Raw genomic sequence first — 20,318 nt, 5'->3', positions numbered from 1 at the left:
ATTGTTTTTGTGTTTGTTGTTGAGTGTTGAAGGTATCAGCCATAGAGATGTCTGCCTTCTCTCCAAAATAATGGCACTAGACCCGCTTACTCAAGATAATCCACAGACGTTGTTGTGAGCAGTTTAATGCAGGAGCTAGTTTCCTTCCATAGAACTACACCCACCAACCGCATTAAAGAGCGGAAGGAAGTGGGCAACTACTGCTAGCTCACCTAGCACCACAGCTCGACTGAGGAGGACGCCATTAATGTTTACATCTAATGCTGTCATGAGCATGAGCCTCTCGTCTATGCATGCTTCCTTTTGTGCAGAGATATGGTTGACGGGTGTAGTTTGGTGTAAAGTAGGATAGTTCTTACATGAAACTGCTCACAACAAGGTCTGTAGACTAGATAGAGGATAGAGATTACACTTCTGGTTTAACACATGCAGGATTTGACCTATATACAGAAACTGTCCAGAATTGATTTCTTGCATGGTTTTGATAAAGGCTCAGAAAATATGATGATTTCAATACTTCTCAAGAAAGATGCACAACATTGGCAGAGGGTGATCCTAAATCAGAGATCAGGGATGATAGTATTGAAATGTATCAAAATACACCTCAGACATAATTACAAATCAGTTTCAGTTTTTTAAATGATTATAATCCATATGCAATGTTCAAATAAGAGACTACATATGTCTCATTCCTGAAGTTTTTTCCTGAAATTCTTCGAAATCCTCATTTATAATGTTTTCACCGCAGGCACTGGCTGTTTTTTCGGCCCCTTCAATAAATCTGACAGAGATCAGTAAACGACACTGAGATTGACAGAGGTCAGAGATGGATCAGCTCTGCTCTCAAGAGCAAACAGAAAATATAACTTTCAGGTGTCTCTGAGGGCCTTTCATAGTTTTAAAAGAGCGGTGACATCACCGTTTCTGAAGAGCAAACAGGAAGGGAAGAAGAAAACAGAGATGGGATTCTTTCTGTGTCTGTAAGGAAGCCTGTGCCTTCAAGGAAGTGAGCGGCAGCAGCCGGGCTGAGCTCATCATTTTCATATCCATACATAGCTCACTTTCTCTTTTGCCCCCCTCCCTCCCTTCACTCAAATATACAGCTTACCCACATAAGCACGCACATACGCAAAATCCAAACCTTCACAGTCAGGCACGTACCCACCGACAGTACCTCCACCAAGGCCGGGCTGAAACCCAGCACTTCAACCTTTATGAAAATAAATAAAGCGGCACAATGTGCTGTTTGTGCTCCGCTCCGCATCCAGCGGAGAGCTTCACTCTGCTCGTCGACATCCTTCCCCGCTGTCCCTCTCCTCCATTTAAAGGTTCGCTTTTACATTCCCTCTCATACCACATTTCCCACCAAAATGGCTCCTTTACGCAACTCCCTGAGCTCCCTAAGCCAACATGACCTCCTTGTGTGTGTGTGTGTGTGTGTGTGTGTGTGTGTGTGTTTAAGAATGCAATGAGTGTTTTTAATTATGTCACTCTGCATGAGGATATTCTTTTCTGCTGGAACATTTTGGTCCTTTTCACAGTCTGTCTGACTTAATGGTTTGTGTGTGTGTGTGCGTGTGCGTGCGTGCGTGCGTGCGCATGCGCATACAAGGATGTATGCATACATGCTTGGCAGCCAGTATGCTAATGTGTGTGCATGTGTGTGTGTGTGTGTGTGTGTGTGTGTGTGTGTGTGTGTGTGTGTGTGTGTGTGTGTGTTGTATAAATCCATGCCCAACACACACTTTACATAAACAGCTGTTCACCTTGTCTCCACTAGAGGCACAACTGAGCAGTCTCAGGCAGCTTTTACACAAGTTTCAACACGCTACTCATTCCTTTCTATTAATACAATCCTTTTAATTTCATCCCACTGTGATGCAGCTGAAAAGGTTCACAGCTGAGCCTCTCATGGGTTTTCTCACTCAACATAAAGCTCAAAATTACGGTCTGAATGGAAAGTCCGAGCCCAGCTAAGGACTGCAGATTTTGGTCCGAGCCATGTGGGCTGAAGGAAATGACCTACTAGCTTTTCAAAACATCCCTGTGGCTGGCTTTGGGGCCAGGGCTCCGGCCCTGATTGGTGAAAGCTTATAGAGGTGTTTCAGGGCTCAGTGGTGATGTTATCACATAGTAAGTGGCCTTAATGGGCTTCCAACTGTTTGTTTGAAGGGCTCCCATAATGACAGGGATCAACTGATAACGGCCTCTGCTACACACTGCACAGAGAGCTGTCAGACCCTCTCATGGATGAACAAACGCCTTTGCTCGTTTATAAAGACATGGGTGGCAAGGATGGGAGTCTTGCAGCACACCCACAGTGGGAGTTCACACATGACTTGAACGCTGAAGTGAAGCTCTAAGGTTTTCTGGGTCTACTTCCTCCATGTTTGCGTTAAGAATAAAGAAAAGCCTGCTATCTCTGCATGTGCAAACACAGCCATCTCTGCCCTCTCCTGTCTCTTCCCACCACTGTGCAAAACAGGTATTTCCAAAGACACTCTGGTGCCAAAACACAGCGCCGCCGTGGGAGGTGCTCCGACCTGTCGGCGCAGCATGCACGCCCAACAAAGGTAGGTGTCACCCAGGCTACCTTTTCTAACAACAATTACGCACGGAGCTCTGAAGCCGGGCAAGAATGCAGCACTATTTACTGCACACACAAACACACACAGAAATATCCGCAGTGCTACTCCCTTTATGTGGAAGGTATTTTCTCAGTCTGGCCCACAGACAGCCTTGACAACAATGAGCAGGCCTGTTAAGCCAACTCCTGGAGAAGAAGTAGAAGGAGAGAAAAAAAAAACAGGGCCTGGGGAATGTCCAAACCAAGGCCTTTTGTCTTCCCCGCTAACGTTTAAGAGAGTGGGGGAATGAGACTGCTGTCAGTAAAATGACTTGTAACATTCCTTGTCAAGGGATACACCAAAAGGATGTTTTAAAAGCTGATACTAGCAGCTGATAATTTTCCATTCATTGGCCAAGAGCTGAACTGATACTCGGTTGTAATTCTGAATGAGGTTTAGCACAAATAGCTGCAGGCGTGTGTAGTGCTGAAACCATTAGTCGATTAACTGAAGAAAAAAAAAAAAAAAAAACTTCAAGGACATTTCTTGGTCTCTAGGAACTTTCATGTTTCGCTATGTCATGACATTTTTTAGAGTACACAACTACTCAAATAGCCAAAACAGTCATGACCTGATTATCATTAGCCACAGCTTTTGATATATTCTATTGTCTAATATTCTATTATGTACTTTAAGGTAATTAATTGGGTAAAAAAATACAGAAAAAGTTCAATTTTGTGCTGATTTGAGACTCCTAGGACTAAATATGTTGATTCTAATATTCACAGTAAATAAAACTAGACCAATATTACATTGATTTGATCAGCTAATAATAAGGTTCAGCTAAAAGAAGTCAATCCACGCACATAAAGCCGAGTCGACGCTAATTGTCACTATGATCCCGACTTAATCTTTGACCCCAGCCTTGTTTAAGCCCTGCCACAGAGCTTAGACCGAATAATTGCAGTCCTTAACCCTTGTGAACGATACCACTGCCAGCGTGGATGTGTCAGTACAAGCAGTCATGTATGAAGGCCCCAGTGCATGTGGTTGCCTGCGTCTGTTTGTGCTTTTGATACTTGTTTTTGTTTTAACTCATGCCAGTGTGAAAACCCAAAAAAGAATCCATCTGTCAGTGCGGTGGGATTTCACTCTGCGTCAGGGGTATGTTTCTAGTTTTTAGATGAAAGAAGTGCTCTGTGTGTGAGCGACAGGCAGAGAGAGAGAGAGAGAGAGTGGGAAGAGTGTCTCTGGTGGTGTGTTTGCATGTGTGTATCTGTGTGTTTTCCTAGCAGGGTGTGTTCTTGGATTCCACCACACTAGGACATTACCCCCAGGTGCTCTCTCTCTCTCTCGCTCGCTCTGGTTCTATGAAAATACCTTGAGGATTAGGTGGGCAGCAGCGGCGAGGAGGAAGGAGGGGGTGAGGGTGAGGTAGTGATTGACGGCTGAAAGGCTGGAGAGGTGCTCAGGCATGCTGTGGTAGGGGAGAGAGGGGGGACTGCGCACACAGGCAGGGGGGCTCTGCACTCAGCTGTTGCCACCCACACCCATTATAGCCCCTCCACCACCTACCACCCACCACCACCTGCCGCCCCTTTAGCACTGCACCCAGATAAGATTTCAAATAACTCCCGCTTACCTTTACCTCAAGCCCTAACCTCAACCAAAGTGCTCCCTCTGTTCTTTTACTCTCTGTCTTCCTTTCTCTCACACAGACATCCTCAACGGCGGTTTTATACAAGGATACTCCCTGACCTAGAATCCTAACGCTGATTTAAAAACTGCCTTTTGAAACCAGCAGGTGTGTAGAACAAAGAGCAATATATGTCGGCAACGTGTGTGTAATCTTACTAGTTTTTCCATGACAGAAAAACACTCTGGATTGCCAACAATCTCCTCTTTGTGCTCTGAGGTACATGCATCATCCCATTTTAGTGCTTCAGCATACAACAGTGCCCCCTGTGGTCAGGTCTGAAACTACAAGTCTGACACTGCTGGAGCAAGCTGTTGTGGTATGTCTGGTTGTTTGTTTGAAACCGGTCTTCAGCTCACCTTTTTTTTTTTTTTCCAACAAGAAGCTGTGTGGTCATGCTAAAGAAACACATGGATAAGACTTTGAATTGCAATTGTGTTCGTTTTCAAATATTTGTTGATGCTCAGAGCACTCATCACCTCACACTGAAAGAATGTTGTTTTGTCTCTAATTGCAGACTTGTGGGTTGTCTGCCTCACAAAAGCTCTGCGAGAGGTCCACATACACACATACACACACATGCACATACACACACGAGCGAAGCCAGAGCCAGAGTTTGTGGTCAAAACCACACCATCTACGAGCATCTATACGGAAACCACAGGAGTAGAGTAATCATTGTATTGATGAAAGTGGACTTTTTCTTCATGGTTTCTTTGCAGGCTTTTTTTTTTCTTCATACCACTCGTCCTATATCACAAACAGACCCTAAGGTTTTCCATTTCCACAAAATTACACATAATGAAGTGCAATTTAAATAGCCGTATTTTCCTCTTTCCACTGCACGTCCAAATTGTATAATGTGACTCGCCTTAAATTAAGGTATGGACTCTACATGTAGTTGGAGTTGAAATGGAAAATGATACGTGAGAGGGAGGAATAGTCCAGCACGCACGCTGTGATGAAAATGACTTACAGAGAGCGGCCATCTCTTTGGGCAGGTCAGCACCGAATCTCCCAAACAGGCTGCTGTTGGCCAGCAGGTCGAAGGGGGAGTGGCTTCTCATGGAGTTGAAGGCGAAGGGGTAGACAGCAGGTGGGAAGCCGGTCATATGACCCACCTGCTGTTCCCGGTTGGTAGCCATGGCAGTGAAGCACACCCAGGGGTCTGCGGCAGGCCGCTGGGTGAAAGTAGCGGCTCTCACAACACCTGGAAATCCCCGGATAAGTTGAAATCCGTGTCCTTTCGAAGACTCTCAGGATGTGGGGAATGGATGAGTGACGATGAGGCCTCTGGTTTTAGTGACTCCACTTTAGAGGGGTCATCCAATTCACTTTTCTGAGGAAGACAAGGCAGAGAGATTTGTTATTGCCTGCTAATAATTTCACCACATAAAACATGAGTGCAAGTGTTTTGTGATTGGCACGAACATGACGATACAATCAGCGGTTTGTTTCGAGAGCCTCTCCGGACTCCACAAACAAAATTCACCTCATGTCAACTCTGAGACCACGATTCATCTGCGTTCTGGGACGGAGAATAGTTTATCCACCGCTCTAATGTAAGAAGGATGTGCAAGCCTCATGCTACCAGGTATGAGGGAATGGGAAGGAAAGAGGAAGTGAGGAAGGACGGCGAGAACCAAAACAGATAAAGACGTGAGAGAAAAAGAATGAGTGAGCTGTGAGAGGAAAAGCCAGAAAAACTGGGACTGGGCGAGGGGAAAAGAAAATAAGAAAGAAGTTTGGAAAAAGTTATAACAGGGAAGAGCGAGAGGGAGGGAGGGAGGGGAAAAAAAGAGAGAGAGAGAGCTCTTGTTCTTGCAGTTTTGAAGAGCTTCCAGACTTCTACAGTGATTCCAGGCTATGCCATATGATTTAAATCACCAGAACTCTACTATAAAGAGCTCCTCTGTTCCTGCTGCCAGCCTAGCACAGCAGCCTGCCTCTCTGCCTCTTTCCCCCAGGACCAGAGGCCCAGACACGGGGTCCATGAAGAAGGGAGGGAGGGGGCGGGGGGGTCGATGGGGGTAGAGGGTAGGGAAAATGAGATCCACTGATTGCTAACTGCTGCTGTCACTTCCAACTATCTTCTCTTGAGGTCAGGCTCCCATCCCACAGAGTCATTTTGGCTCTAACCTCCTGCAGCCCGCTCGTCACTGTGACTCCACACAGTAGGCACAGACAAGTCAGGCTCAAGTGTGGACAAGGCTGCAGTTATGCCCCACTGTTGACTGTTAATACAAGAAGGGGGGGAAAAAATCCCAGCAAAGCCTCCCCATTTTCTTTTTCATGTTTTCTTTCTGACTTTCACTTCCCTAGCGTGATTTCATGAGTGGGTGGTGTGATCAGCTTGTTTTTTAAATGTGGCTTTGAAAAAGAGCAGAGCCAAGGAATTTGGAACTGCTGTGGCTTGTGAATCCGGGAGAAAAGGCAGGGAAAAAATCTTGGTAATGAATTCGGTATAAACAAAGAAATGAGGGGGGGTGGGGAGTGGGGGGGCGCGGCGGAAAAAGATCTAAGGCTGAACCGGTGAACTGCTGAACTGAGAGAAAACGCATAGAGGAACAGTGACAGGGTCTGGGCACTGGGGGGCACTAGGAGGTGGCGCCGTGCCCAGGAAAAAGAGGGAGAGCTTTCCAAGACGCACACATATGCACCGCACAGTCCGAAACGCATACACATGCAATCAAGCACTGAAAAAAAAGGCCTCGACACATGTGTGAGAGCACCCACTAACGCACGCTCACACACACACACACACCTCTCACCCCTTGCCTTTTCCAGGGCTCTGGCTCCCTCCCTGCCTCTCTTTCTGGCTCTTTCTCTTTCAACAGAGCCAGTTAATTACACCCTACTGCTGCAGGCAGCTTCAAACCACCACTAATTTAGAGTTCCATTACAGTAAACTGTTCCACATGTGCATCCAGGGCCCAGGCAGGCTCGGGTGGCCACGTTTCAGGAAGGAGCAGCCGCCGATAGGCACCCACCCCCATCCTGCCAACACAGCCATACTGCCATCTTTCTTTTTCTTTCCTTCTTTCTCTCTGTATTTCTTTCTTTCTTTCCCCCTCTTCAGTCTATCCCTCATCTAAACTACTTTTGATATTCTTTACTCCCCCTTTTCTGACCCACCCGCATCTCCTCTCTATAATCATGTCCTTATACCCAATCCTCTCTGCCCCCCCGCCTCCTTCACCCGCTCCCCATTTCCATCCATCTACTGCTTATACAACTTGTACCATGACCCTGTGCAGCGGTTCCACTGTGTGGCTAACACACAAAAACATCACTAAAGATTTCACAGTGGGCCTAATGGGAGAAGAGGTACAGACTGGAAAAACAAAACTGCCAGCAACGCACAGGCTCATAATGAGTGTGTGCGTGTGTGTGCATGTGTGTTATGAGCATGTACTTGGCCAGCGTTTGGCCCGTTTGGGTATCTGCCTCATGAACTCAAACCAGGCCCCATAAAGGCAGCGCAATCTGTCTGAGAGTGCTGGGAGAAGAGAGAACAATAAAGAGAAAAAGGAAGATGTGTGAGAAAAAGAAGGATCACGACGGAGAGTAAGATTGTGTGCTTGTGTGTGTGTGACTTTTGTGTTCCCACAACTGAAAGCAACTGTATATTAATCCAAAAAATTAAGCTTTAAATGGGTTTCGAGCCAACAGACGCAGGCGGAAAATCCTGCCTCAGCACAATAAACCGCAGTGCCGCTTTACGTTCGCACATATATGTCACGAAAGAAACCGAGGAAGAAAGAAGTCGAGAGCTACGGAGTACAGAGAGACACACACAGCCTTTTAAAATAGAACCCAGTAACTTTACTCTCCCCAAACACAATAATGAATTAATAAAAGAGTTGGCGCCAGTGTTTTTTAATGAGTCACATCAGCCCAGCAGCTTTTTACAGAGCCATTTATGTTTTATGTTGGGTCCTGTGGTAGGCTCACTTCGCCAGCCCGTCTGGGGCTATAAGGGGATAAGGGGAATTTGGAGTGACCTCATCCCCTGTTAGCCAGGGCCAAATGGGCATGGAGGGCCTCCCCACTTCCCTTGAGCCTGGGGGGCACACAGGAGGCAGCAAGCAGCCAGGCAGCCGAGGAGCACCAGGGCCGGCTATGAGTGGGTTCACGGCTGCTGCTGGGACTTTCCGTCGTTCCCTAAGAGGTGCGCTGTAGCAGTTTAAATTTACTTTGGTTGTTTCTGTAAACAGTGGCGTGTCAGACCTCACAGCAGTTCATCAGACTCATTTGGTTACACTTGAGATAATCCATTGATTGTTATCATGTAGCAAATGAAATGAAATCAATCAAGAGGACAATTTGGAGACAGCGCCACAAGACGAGACACGCTTAAGGGAGAATGAGATTCCCTTGTTTTGCTGAGAACAAAAAGACGTAGCAGGACGTAGAATCGAGCAAGAGTGAAACAGACAAAGAGGGAGAGAGAGAACAGTTCCCACAGATTGAATGTCTGTCAAACAAAGGGTATCAAATCCTCTGTGAGCAAAACAACAATTGTGCCTTAACCGTTGTGACGGAGTGAGGCCCCTCAGGCAATAAGAACTGCAGTCAAACATAACAAATAAATCACGGCATCTCAGGAAGCTGTGCACCACACAACCAAGAAAGGCAGTGGGTTTTTTAGTCAGCACAAGAAACCACAGGTGATTACTCGGCGTATAAGAGCAGGATTCTGGGTGCCATGGCTGGCCCGGGTTTCGCTAACTGGAAGACGCTTCTTGTTGCAGTAAGGGAAACAGAGAAAAAAACTTTACAGTAACTGTGTGTGATGTTATATTGAGTTATAATTGTATGTTTGTCTTTGTGGATATTTGCCTTTGAAGTCAAATTCAAACTTGTTTCGCTTTTCTGAGCTTGAGCGGGTTCACACGTTTTCTCTGGGTTTCCTGAACTCCCCAGAAGGCCACAGTATGTAATTTTAAGAAATTTCCTGCAGGGGTGAAATAAAAAAAATATGTGCCAGTCAGTCCAGGCAGCAGAGCAGCAAGTCAAAACCTTTTTACTGGAAGGATTGAATTGTAAATTCACAGCCTCGAGACAAATGAACTGTACCATGTATCCTGGCAGGGGAAAGCTTGGCAGAATCACCGAATCCTCTCACTCTTTTTCCACCTCTGACTTGCCCTCTCCTGTTAATTTTTTTGACAGAAAACTCTGTATGTCTTCCAGGCACTGTCCTCCGATTGTCAACATCATAAAGTGATTTATGTTCAGTAACTTCGTAAAGGAAACGGAGAGGGTTATGTTTAAGTTTTGGGTCGTGGGTGAAGTCATCCTACCACAGCAGTTAAACAATGATTTTACAGCCCATGTGTCCTAACTGAGTTGACAGACTGGCTTTTCCAACTGCTCGGAGCAACATGATCACTTAGTGTCATAATCACTGCCTAATGTGCCCACACAGAGCCACTGTTTGTGGACTGTGACAGATGAATTAAAATGTTCATAGTGAAACATCACGGGAGTGTTATCTGATCTCGTTGCTGGCGTCAGCAGTATTTTGGCTGTGAAAACTATATCCTCAACACTGCTATCTGATGCAAAGCTGACAGCTCCCGGTCTTTCAACAAGTGGCTGGCTAATGGCCCTGAGAGAGACACCTAGTGACAGACAGCCCAGTGTCTCTAAACAGACCGGCATTCCTTCGCCTCAAACTTGTTTGACATCTGACTGCTCTTGGCATCACACAAACACGTCTTTGCTTACGGCAACAATGCAAAGTAGCACCTCTGTGTAATCACTTGTCACTTAAAGAGGTATTGTTTTTCATGAGTGCCACTGGGGAGTGCCATTATGCAATCCTGGTTTTTGAATCTATAAAATCGTCAAACACCAATCCCTAAATCTTTGTTTCGTTCTCTCTTTCTTCTCTTTGTTTGAACATAATGTTACAAAACAGACTGTGTTGACTCGCAGTGGTGGAGAAGAGAAGTATGGAAAGAGTGAGAAGTCAGAGAGACATAAAACACTTTGTGACATGATGAAGTCATCCTGACAGCTTGCTGTTTCCATGATGTGGTAGAGCTCTTTGGTGTGCTCGACATGAAGACTTCAGCAGTGGGTCCAGCAACACAAGAAAACACACCACAACAGGAAAAGGCAAAGGCAGATGATGGCAAGAAACTTTGAGAAATAAAGAGAGAGTCAGAGAGACAGGAAATAAAGCAATAGAAGAAAGTTTAGGGTGGCAACAGTCGGCATGATGGCTACTCTTCTGGATTTGAAAGGTTGGTGCCACTAATGCCTCCTGTTTTGTAATTATATGATTCACACAGGTGGCGAGGAAGGTGTTTCCCTCGACTCAGTGAGAAAACAATCCTTTCTCTGTATAAAGAGATGCATAATGGATGGGTTTCACCACTGCCACTTTTAGCCCCGGGAGTCAAAGCAACACTCAAGACACAAGCAGGCCCAAACACACACACGCATGCAGCACAACACACACTCACACACAACTTCAACTTTGTGCCAGAAGATCTTTTAATGAGAGCTTGAAGGCAGGCTGAAAATGTAAATCCTCACAATCAGAGCGGCACACCTGCAAAAATAGACATAGGAAATGGTGTGCAGATAGTTTCCTTGTTAATTATAGTGTGGTAGCAGAGAGCCCCCTAAAACCACCTGTCTAACCCCTCCCTACAACTTGGCCTTAATTGCTATAGAAATTCCAGAAAAAGACAGGTATCAACAACTCCCAGATTTACAGCTCAAAGTCATGTCACAAAGGAGGACTGTTAGCAGATTTTGCAATACAGGAGCTTTCATGGGGCAACAGTTGTTTCAGTGGTTCCCACAAAATCTCAGATTTATCTGCACCTGAGAGGCATTACTACATAACACACCAGGTTTAGAAATCTGTGACAAATTTGTGACATTTTAAACATGGATGGTTTTACTGAAGGAATGATACTAACAAACAAAATGGTAATTACTTATTGTTGTTATAAATACTGTGTTCTCCTGTTTCAATTATTTTTTAAAGACTTTTGAACATGTTTAATCTAAAGAAGATTTCGTTCCACAGCAGCCATTTCCTTTAACATACTGCACATTTTACTGCTACATTACTGCTGACAGTATGTGAGCATCTACTAAAGTATGTTAAGGCTGGTCATTTGCTTGATGTGTAAATATTTACAGCCACAAAAATGTGAGAATGTTTTTTGGTACAGCTGACACACTTGTGATCACAAGTACATGGATCATGAGTAATGACACATACCCATCTGGAGCCTATAAAAGCGAGCACAAATAATAAGTGATTCCAAACTGTCAGAGATGACGAGCAAAACGCTGTGACTGAACACCATGAAGGTAAAAGCTGCTCTGCATGGACGACTCGTCCTCGAATGAAAAAAAAAAAGACCCACGGGTGGTGCTCTGGAGGAGCAGAGCACGACTGATATTACTCTGCTTCAGAGATGAGCTCCGTTTCTTCCACTCCAGATGTCACTGACAGAGTCAAACTGATAGACCAGATGACAGCGGAGGGCGGCACAGAGATCACTGGCCTTCGAGCAGGCATCCCTCACTCAACCGTGTGGATGGGTTTTTTTTTTTTTCAATTCGCTTCGATCAAACTGTCCCTCACACTTATGTCAAGTCCGCCAGGGGAAATAAGCAGTGGACAGCAGGTGCAAAGCCAAGACAGTCCAGCTGCAGCGGTTTACCTACTGACCAGTCACTGCTGCTGAAGCGATAAAATCAAAGCTACACTCTGACATCAGCTGCTTGATCGTCTGATATCCAAATCACACAGCACTGAAGGCACTGTGTTACACACGGCTGTAACAAGTGGAACCTGTTAACCTAGCACACACGCCAGCATAATAAATAATCTGCACTGACACACTGCTAACTATGGGAACACAATGAGTAAACTTGGATGTAAACTAAGAGCAGAGTTTCAGACACACCTCACTCCACAGGAATTAGCCTGTGCTGTTTAAAAGGTGGAAAACAATGCTTCTCTTTTCCAAGTGTTCATATGTTGCTTATAAAAAAAAACAGGTCAAGGACTGGTTACTCCTCTGGTGAATACATTCATACACATCAAACACATGCAAGCGTGTACACACACACACTCACACTCACACTCACACACACACACACACACACATATGCTAATAATAAAGAGCTCCACAGGCACTGGGTAACACTTGAAACACTCACTAATAAGCACATATGTGCACACAAGCACATGCCGGCACACATGCTCCAGTATGTTTTCATATAAACTCAGTGTCACTCTCACATTAATAGAACAGAGAGAAACAAACACGCTTGAGCGCTGCATGCAAACAAACATGTGTGTTAGGACGTTTTGGTGTTTACACATGAAAAATGTGGTCGGATTTCGGGGAAAACAATGATTAATTGTCTGAAAGCCTCTCAAGTGTTTTGCACACTGAGTCTCTGTCTTCAATTAAAACTGTCGACCCATTCCCAACAAAAAAAAAAAAAAGTGCAGTCTCTCCCTCTGTTAACAGCGAGAGAGGAAAAAGGAAGACAAACAATGACTTAAGTTACACAATCTGAACTTTTTAAGGATAAAATACTCACCCGCTCTGGTGTTGACGAGACAGACGGTCAGATGAAGCGGCTGACGGAGCGGTCTGATGAGCGGAGCTAGCCGGGGGGAAAAAAAGGAGAAAAGATGTGTGTACGTTCATCAGAGTCCTTCTGACAGCAAAGACAGAGTAGCAGTGAGCCTCTCACTCTCTCCCTCACTCACTCCCCGACTTGCACTCTCCTCCTCCTCCTCCCTCGCAGTCTCTACCTCTTAAAAATCACTCTTTCACTCCCCAAACACAGGCACACACTCTCTCACTCACTAAGAAATAATTATACTCTCTGATTCATAAAGCCTTCCTTTGTCACGTGACCCAACACTTCAAATATACAGCACATTTTTTCACAAGCCACAAAATGCCTGGAGGGAAGAAAAAGGCCCAGAGAGCTTAAGTTTCTGTTTTTAATTCTCTCTCCCTTCTTTGTCTCTCGGGTGAATTCTTTTTTTCTCTCCTTCATCTTCTTGGTGTAAGAGTTGGTTTACCTGCACTACCTACGAACTGTTTGCACATGTCGAAAAGCGGAGCCGTATCGTGATCTGAGATCATTTGTGTTTGATCGATAAATTCACAGTTTAACAGGAGAGGACGTTTTTAAGTGTCCTGAACACAGATTACAATGTTTTGATTTAGTGCAGATGATCCTTTAATGGCGAGCCAATGGGTTTAATTCCAACAGAGTCTAAGTAGTTTCACCTTTATTTCTGGTGTGAGCGATTCATGAGATCATGATGGACTTTTGCCTCACCTGTCTGCTCACTACAGGCCTGTAGGTGCTGTTTTTGTCTTGCTCATATTTGTGTTTGGCACTGTGTTTTATTGCTTGTAATGTTTGTATGACAATCTTCCCAGAGCGATGACATCACATCACTACTATTATTACCACTGCTGATGCTGCTACCACTGACAGGACTTAAAGGGCAACACCGCCTAAATTAGGAATTCAAATGTTATTTCCATGGCTTAGGAAAGTTCAATCAATATTTGTGAACATGAGCTGCTCTCTGTCAAAGCCAGAAACCAGAAGGGTAAGTCTCAAACTTATGATGTCACAGGGGATTAAGTCTGGAGCTGCTCCATAGACAATGAATGGGAGACTGATTTTGTGGACTCACATAATGTTTGTTTTCTTTTTTATACCCAAATCAGTTTTACTCTATTGTAGTGTTCTCAGCTGTGAACCAGAAAATGGACCCATATACTCAGAACGTTCTTCTGACTGCTTTATTGTCTAGGCAGTAGCTCCACACTTTACCCTACATCACAAATTTGAGTTTTAGCACTCTAGTTTGTGGATTTGGAAGGGTTGCTCATGTTTACTAATATTTTTGGACCGTCTCAGACAATAGGAATAACATGTGCGTTTTGAAAAATGGCACAGTTCCCTTTTAATATTAAAGAAAGTACGAGGACCCTTATGAAACTAATTAAGGAAGTATCGGACACAAAGAAAACTGATAGAATATCTAAAACATTCTCACTGAGGATAAATGAAAACCAGAATTTGGCATCCAAAGCTGGAATCCAACATTTTTTAGGCTACACAACATCTGTCAACATCCTGCCAAACATTATGCAGTTAGGAATATTGTTTTTAAATCAGAGATTACTGGAGAAAAAAAAAACATCTGCCGATTTCTTCACCTAAAATCATTTCAGCTATGAAAATGAAACTAGCCGTGGCACATCAGATTCAGATTCAGATTCAGCTGCAGGGAAGTTCCCGTGTGAGATGGCAGAGCTGTGCTGCAACAGCGGCAGCAGCAGCGACAGATTTGGGTGTGCCCCTGAACATGCCCCTCTCTCCATATGAGATCATATGTTTCAGATCTGTGTTTATGTGTTTGTGGTTCTGGGCGTGTGCCCTGTTTTTCTGAATGTAATGTTTCTCAAGTTGTTTTGGTTATAGGGAGCACCTCAAACCTCAGAGATGGGAGGGAGAGGGCACACCTCAACTGGCACCTCAACGGGCACTTTTACCTCCGCAGCAGAGCTAAGATAAACTACACCTCCTGAGGAAAACAAGCCAATGTAAAAACATGCATGTTTCTTAAACACGAAAAAATCTAGTTTAATTAATATCAGAGCCGAGTAAGTGCAGCAAGCGTTTTCAAAATAACCAACTTATACATGCACTACTTATTCCGAAACTTCATCTAAAGCGATGCCCTTCAGGCATATTGGCCATGCATCACTTCACATCCTCACAAATCTCAGTCTGAGGCAGAATCGTAAACCAATGCAGCATGTGGAACTTTTCTTTTGGTCTTCACAGCTATCTGTACATTTAAGACCTGATATAACCGCTACGTATTCTGTTTGTAAATCAACTGACCTGATACAGGCGGAGATCTTATCCCCAAATACACTGACCCCAATATGTCTCCAGGATAAAGTCAAGCCATCATAATAATAAAAAACACAAGTGCCCGGCCTCGCTCTCGTCGTTCCTATAGCGCTTCCAATCCTAACAGCCACATATGGTCCACAGTAGCCGCCTGAAATGCTCTTTCATGCATTTTTTGATGTGGATTTGCTGGTACATAATCAGAGGGAATGAATGGATAAGCAGTGTTGCCTTTTTGCAGAAACCTTATATTCAGGAAGCGCAGATCTGAGCCACACGGCAAAAGGCACTTCAGCTGATCCTTATCTCGTTTACATTTGATTTATGTGTTGCTTATGAGGCCGCTAAGGCTAATAGAAATCCCTTAACTGTTTACATAGCAGTACTAAATCAGCAATATGAAAACAATATGAAACAGGAAGGTAAATACTGCCGTAGGACGCTGCGAGAACTCTAAATCAGCCATTAGAGTGATGTGAACTGTAAAGTGTGATGCCATCAGGCCGACTTAGACCATGCATCTGTGTCAGAGTATACATGACAGTCGTGTGTGTGTTAGTACGCGGAGCATGCTGTCCTCCTTATTAAATTATGACAGTGAGTTTGAGCAGGGGTTGTGTTTAAGCTTTACGCATGTGTGTGTGTGAGATCTTGCAACACGCACGTCTGCTCTTGTGAATATGTGTGTGTGTGCGCATGGGTGAGTACGCGTAGGCAGTAGCAGTGAGAAGGTCAGAGGTTACTAGTGTTTGTGTTTCAGTGTCAGTGAAGTGTGCTCCAGGCAGAGATTTATGATCATTGTGTCTGGGAGGCTGCAGAGTGGGGGATAATGAAGATAGATCAGGGTGCTATCTCTCTCTCTGGGCACCACTGGAAACATGGCCTATGGCCCCGTCCGTTCTCGTATCATTAACTTCAGCCTGTGACATCATAACGCACTGCCCTGACATCAATCCAGACACAGTGTGCTCTGACAAAAAGTCGAACGCGAGAGAGAGGCAATTCCTCACAGGAAGTCACCCGGCAAACACAGGCATTGTTCGGCTTTTGCAGCGTCTCTGGGTGTGTTTATGAAGATATGAAATATTCATGGAAACATCGTACTCGGTCGTGTGTTTCCACTTTAGATTCAACGTATTTGCATTCGCGGAGCCGTGGAGGAGAGGCCTGAGGCTCGCTGGCAGAGGAGAGGAAAGAGGAAAAAAGGGGGGATGATGGAGGGAGCAAGAGAGGGAGGAAGTGAGGTTAGAGGGGTTAAAGTGAGATGGAGGGAGGGGGGAGGAGAGAAGGCGAGAGGGCCCGTGGTACAGGGAATGTGAGAGACAGGGGTGTGAAATAGTAAGAGGGGAGGGAAAGAGAACTGGAGGGTGAGACGGAGAGAGGGATGGATTGTAGAGGGAGGGAGAAGAGGAGGAGCGGGGGGGGGGGTTGATGGGATTGGTGGTGGGGAGGTGAGAAGGGGTGCAGGGAGCTGGTGCCTGTGGCGGCAGGTTTTAATCAGTAACAAGATGCCTGTAATGAGATCACTATTTCCCCACATTCAGATTGATGTCATGTGAAGTTTGGTGCCACACTGAGACAGGCAGGGGATGCAGGGCGAACACACACACACCCCGCTCATTTGCGCACACACACGCATGCAGAAACACATTCACACACACACACACAAATATACACTTGCTTGCACTTTCTTGGTTACAGACTTAAACACACATCCTGTGAAATGAAGGAGCTCATTCATCCCGCCTGGCAAAGTGCGCTCATTTAGAGTCCAACCGCCTTGAAGTAAAAACATACACAGAGGAATACTACTCACAGGAAAATGAGTTACTCATGGCAAAGGAGAAATGTATGTGTTCTGGGACCGAAGGGCATATACCACTATGTACTCCTCTAACAAAAACAAATGAGCACAAAGCTTGGAACAGTTAAGAGACCCAGCCAAAAGCTTTTTTACTGCAGAAGAAACTAAGGGAAAACGAGAGGGGGAGAGGGAGAAAAGAGGAGAAAATAAAAAGAGGAGTGTGTGTGTGTATGCGTGTGCTCTTCGTGCATATTTTTGGGGTGCATTCAGAGGCTGTCGACGCAGCTACCAGCGTGTGTGCCAGCACATGAGCGCTCTGCCTATTCCCCAACATGTGTGTCCAATGAAAGGTGAACGGCTCTCCTGTCTATACTTTCCTCAAAAATCAGCCATGATGTCACCATGAACCCATCTTGAACCCACCTCTGTCAAAAAGCATTACTCCAGCCCTCCCTCTCTCTCTCTCTCTCGCTGCCTCATTTTCTGTTCCACCTCTCCCTCCTTCACGCTCCGTTCCTGCCTCTTGAATTCTTCACTGAGCTCCCATTCTTTTGCTTTCCTCTTTTTCATATTTCCGTATTCTTCAACATTTCCCTTCGCCCGTCCATGTCTCTTTTCTCTAGCCTGCTTCTCTCACTGAAGCACACAACTTTTTTTTTCTTTTTTTTTTCTGGCAAGCGTGGTCTAATTGAATCACCAAAAAGCACAGCCGTTTGCCAAAAATGCCAGGATGTTCTGATTATCATAAACTTTGTTTAAGCTGTGGTTTAAAAAAAAAAAAAAAAAAAATTCGCTCTGAGTGCATGAGGGTGAAGCCAAAAAAATAAAAAGCAGAAAAAATGAGGAATAGGGGGAGAATGCAAATGAAAGAGAGAGGAGAGGGAAAGAGAGAGAACACTGGGGAAGAAGAGAGAGGGGTGGTGGGGGCAGCGAGAAGGCAGCCAGAGAGCCACATATGGAAGTGATTCTGTAATTACTGCAAATCTGTGAGCTCAAAAGGAAAGGTCTTCTTTTCCATGCCTCCTTCCCTGCACATAAAACTGCCCTTGTGAGAAAGTTGGGCACTAAATACTGAGCAGGAAACATGAAAAAACACTAAGTTTTCATTCGCTGTTGCTTCTTGGCATGCAGGGTTAGTATATAAATATGGATATGGTATAAGTCGAGCATGTTAAGGGTCTGCTTTTCCTATTTTTCTGCACAGATGGAGGAAAAAAAACCCATCTCTGCTGATCATGAGGCTAATTCCACAAAGTCTACTACTGGAAAATGTTCTGCATTCTTTACTCATTTGCTTTGCTTTCCTGAGTTTAATCAACCGTCCTGGAAGCTAATCTAAAGCAAACCAGGGAGGGGGTTGAGCCTGGAATAAAGTGAAGTCTCTCATCAGCCACACACCTCACTGGCATCATTCACATAAAGCACACATTCAAGGTGCGTAAGAGAGGGGGCGGTTAGGGGATGGGTGACAGACAGACAGACACACAGACAGAAAGACACATATGAAGACTGTCTTCTAAGCCTCGGGCAAAGCAGTGCTTTGCAGGTGTGTATGTTGGCAACGACTTCTGTTCTGCTCAGTCCCCAAACAGTTTGAGCAGCCTGTAATTATCTCGTGCCCTGCCATAACGTGTTCTCATGATGAGTGCTTGAGTCTTACACACACATATACAGTAAACACACCCGGACTGACGCAGCTCGAGCTACGTTTATCCTCAGACACATCCAATTAATCACGGCAGGAGATGATTTATGTAAAGTACACAATCCTACCTTCGTCTTCGCCTGGAGTAGCGTACGCCTCGGCTCCAAACGCGAGCACATTCCCCCCAGAAGTTTGAAACATAAATAGTGGATGAAGGAGCGCACGCACACCGCCGAAAGTTTTTCTGTGAAGGAGACAAAACAAAGTCATGGAGGGGGGGGGCAGTCTTCTGAGAAGTCCTCCAACTACAACACAGCAGCTTGTAAAGATCACGCCATTTGGTCTCACGCTTCAGAGATCATTTCAGTCATTTGTCAGATTACCTTCGTTTGTTGCCAATCCGTCACTGTGTCCCGGCAGCTCACAGACTGGGGCGTCGATGGGAAGCTACCGTGAGGGTGGATTTATGGCACTGTGACGCCCCCTAGTGACGGAGAGCAGGACTGCAGCACCCATCCTGTCACTGAGGGGGAGATGGAAAATCCCAATAAACAAATGTGTAATTACGTAACAACAAAATAAGTAGGCTGAGTCATGATAAATACTAAATTTGCTATTCCTTGCCTGTCTAGTTTGAGTATAATCTTTTGGGGGGATAATCAACTTAATATATATATATATATATATATATATATATATATATATATATATATATAGAGAGAGAGAGAGAGAGAGAGAGAGAGAGAGAGAGAGAGAGAGAGAGAGAGAGAGAGAGAGAGCTTCACACCAATAAGCATGAGGAAGGGATTAAAGCAACATTGGTGAGTGAACGAGTCATTAAAGCAACTTACTGGATGTAAAATGATCAAACAGGCTTATATATTAGTACAAATGACTCTTAATTGCAGCTTTTTAATAAAACCATTACATCAGGTTAATTTCCAAAAAAACGTTTGTATCTGAAAGTTGATAATAAAAAAATTAATAAATAAAAAATATTATTAATTTACCAGTGCGATGCTGTACTCAATATGTAATAATAACAAATTCTAGGACTTTTTTAAAAGGAGTATTGCAAACGTTGACCCATTATTTCAGATAATAATAATAATAATAATGATAATAATACCCTATATTATCATCTGCAATAATGAGTCAACTTGTGCAATATTTTTGCAATACTGTTTTGTTTTTTTTAAATATCTTTTATTGAGCAGATGGATTCCACATATAATCAACATCTACATTTAAGGCTCATTTCTCTGAACTTCACAATTGTGCATGATACCCTGAGATCAATAAGGGATCAAATGTTGTAGTAGGCACAGAGGTAGGATCAAATAAGGTAGTAAAATAAAGTGCAAATACTGTACATCAACATAAAATAATTTGATTTAAAAAAAAGAAAAGAAAAATAACAATAACAAGAGCGAGAGCAAGAAGAAGCTGACCATCATCCTCAAAGTCACAGGGGTGCCCTCCCATACCCACACCACTTCTCCACTCCTCCCACCTCCCTCCACCCACAGAGACTCATCACTCTGTAATTAAGTCTATTCTATTGTTTATTCATAAAGCACTTTTCAAAACAGTTATAAAGTGCTTTACATGCTAATAATTAAAACAGACAAGACATGAAAACAACAACTTTTAAAAGAACTG

At 44.4% G+C, this 20,318-nt stretch overlaps 1 protein-coding gene across 1 annotated transcript in view; it reads right to left on the bottom strand.

Annotated features, from left to right (window-relative positions):
• The window catches only part of rarga (retinoic acid receptor gamma a), a 47,389-nt gene extending 28,210 nt beyond the window's left edge, over positions 1–19,179 (bottom strand). The window contains exons 1-4 of the mRNA XM_050064175.1: positions 19,040–19,179; positions 18,785–18,900; positions 12,853–12,918; positions 5,240–5,602 (exon numbers count right to left, since the gene is read on the bottom strand). Coding sequence (XP_049920132.1) covers positions 5,240–5,408 — 169 coding nt within the window. The 5' untranslated portion in view covers positions 5,409–5,602; positions 12,853–12,918; positions 18,785–18,900; positions 19,040–19,179. The remainder of the gene's footprint in view (positions 1–5,239; positions 5,603–12,852; positions 12,919–18,784; positions 18,901–19,039) is intronic.
• Positions 19,180–20,318: the final 1,139 nt, after the last annotated feature.

This window comes from Epinephelus moara, chromosome 16 (genome assembly GCF_006386435.1).
Source record: "Epinephelus moara isolate mb chromosome 16, YSFRI_EMoa_1.0, whole genome shotgun sequence".
NCBI lineage: Eukaryota > Metazoa > Chordata > Actinopteri > Perciformes > Serranidae > Epinephelus > Epinephelus moara.
The sequence above is the reverse complement of the archived record's forward strand: the minus strand, read 5'-3'. Positions and strand labels throughout refer to the sequence as shown.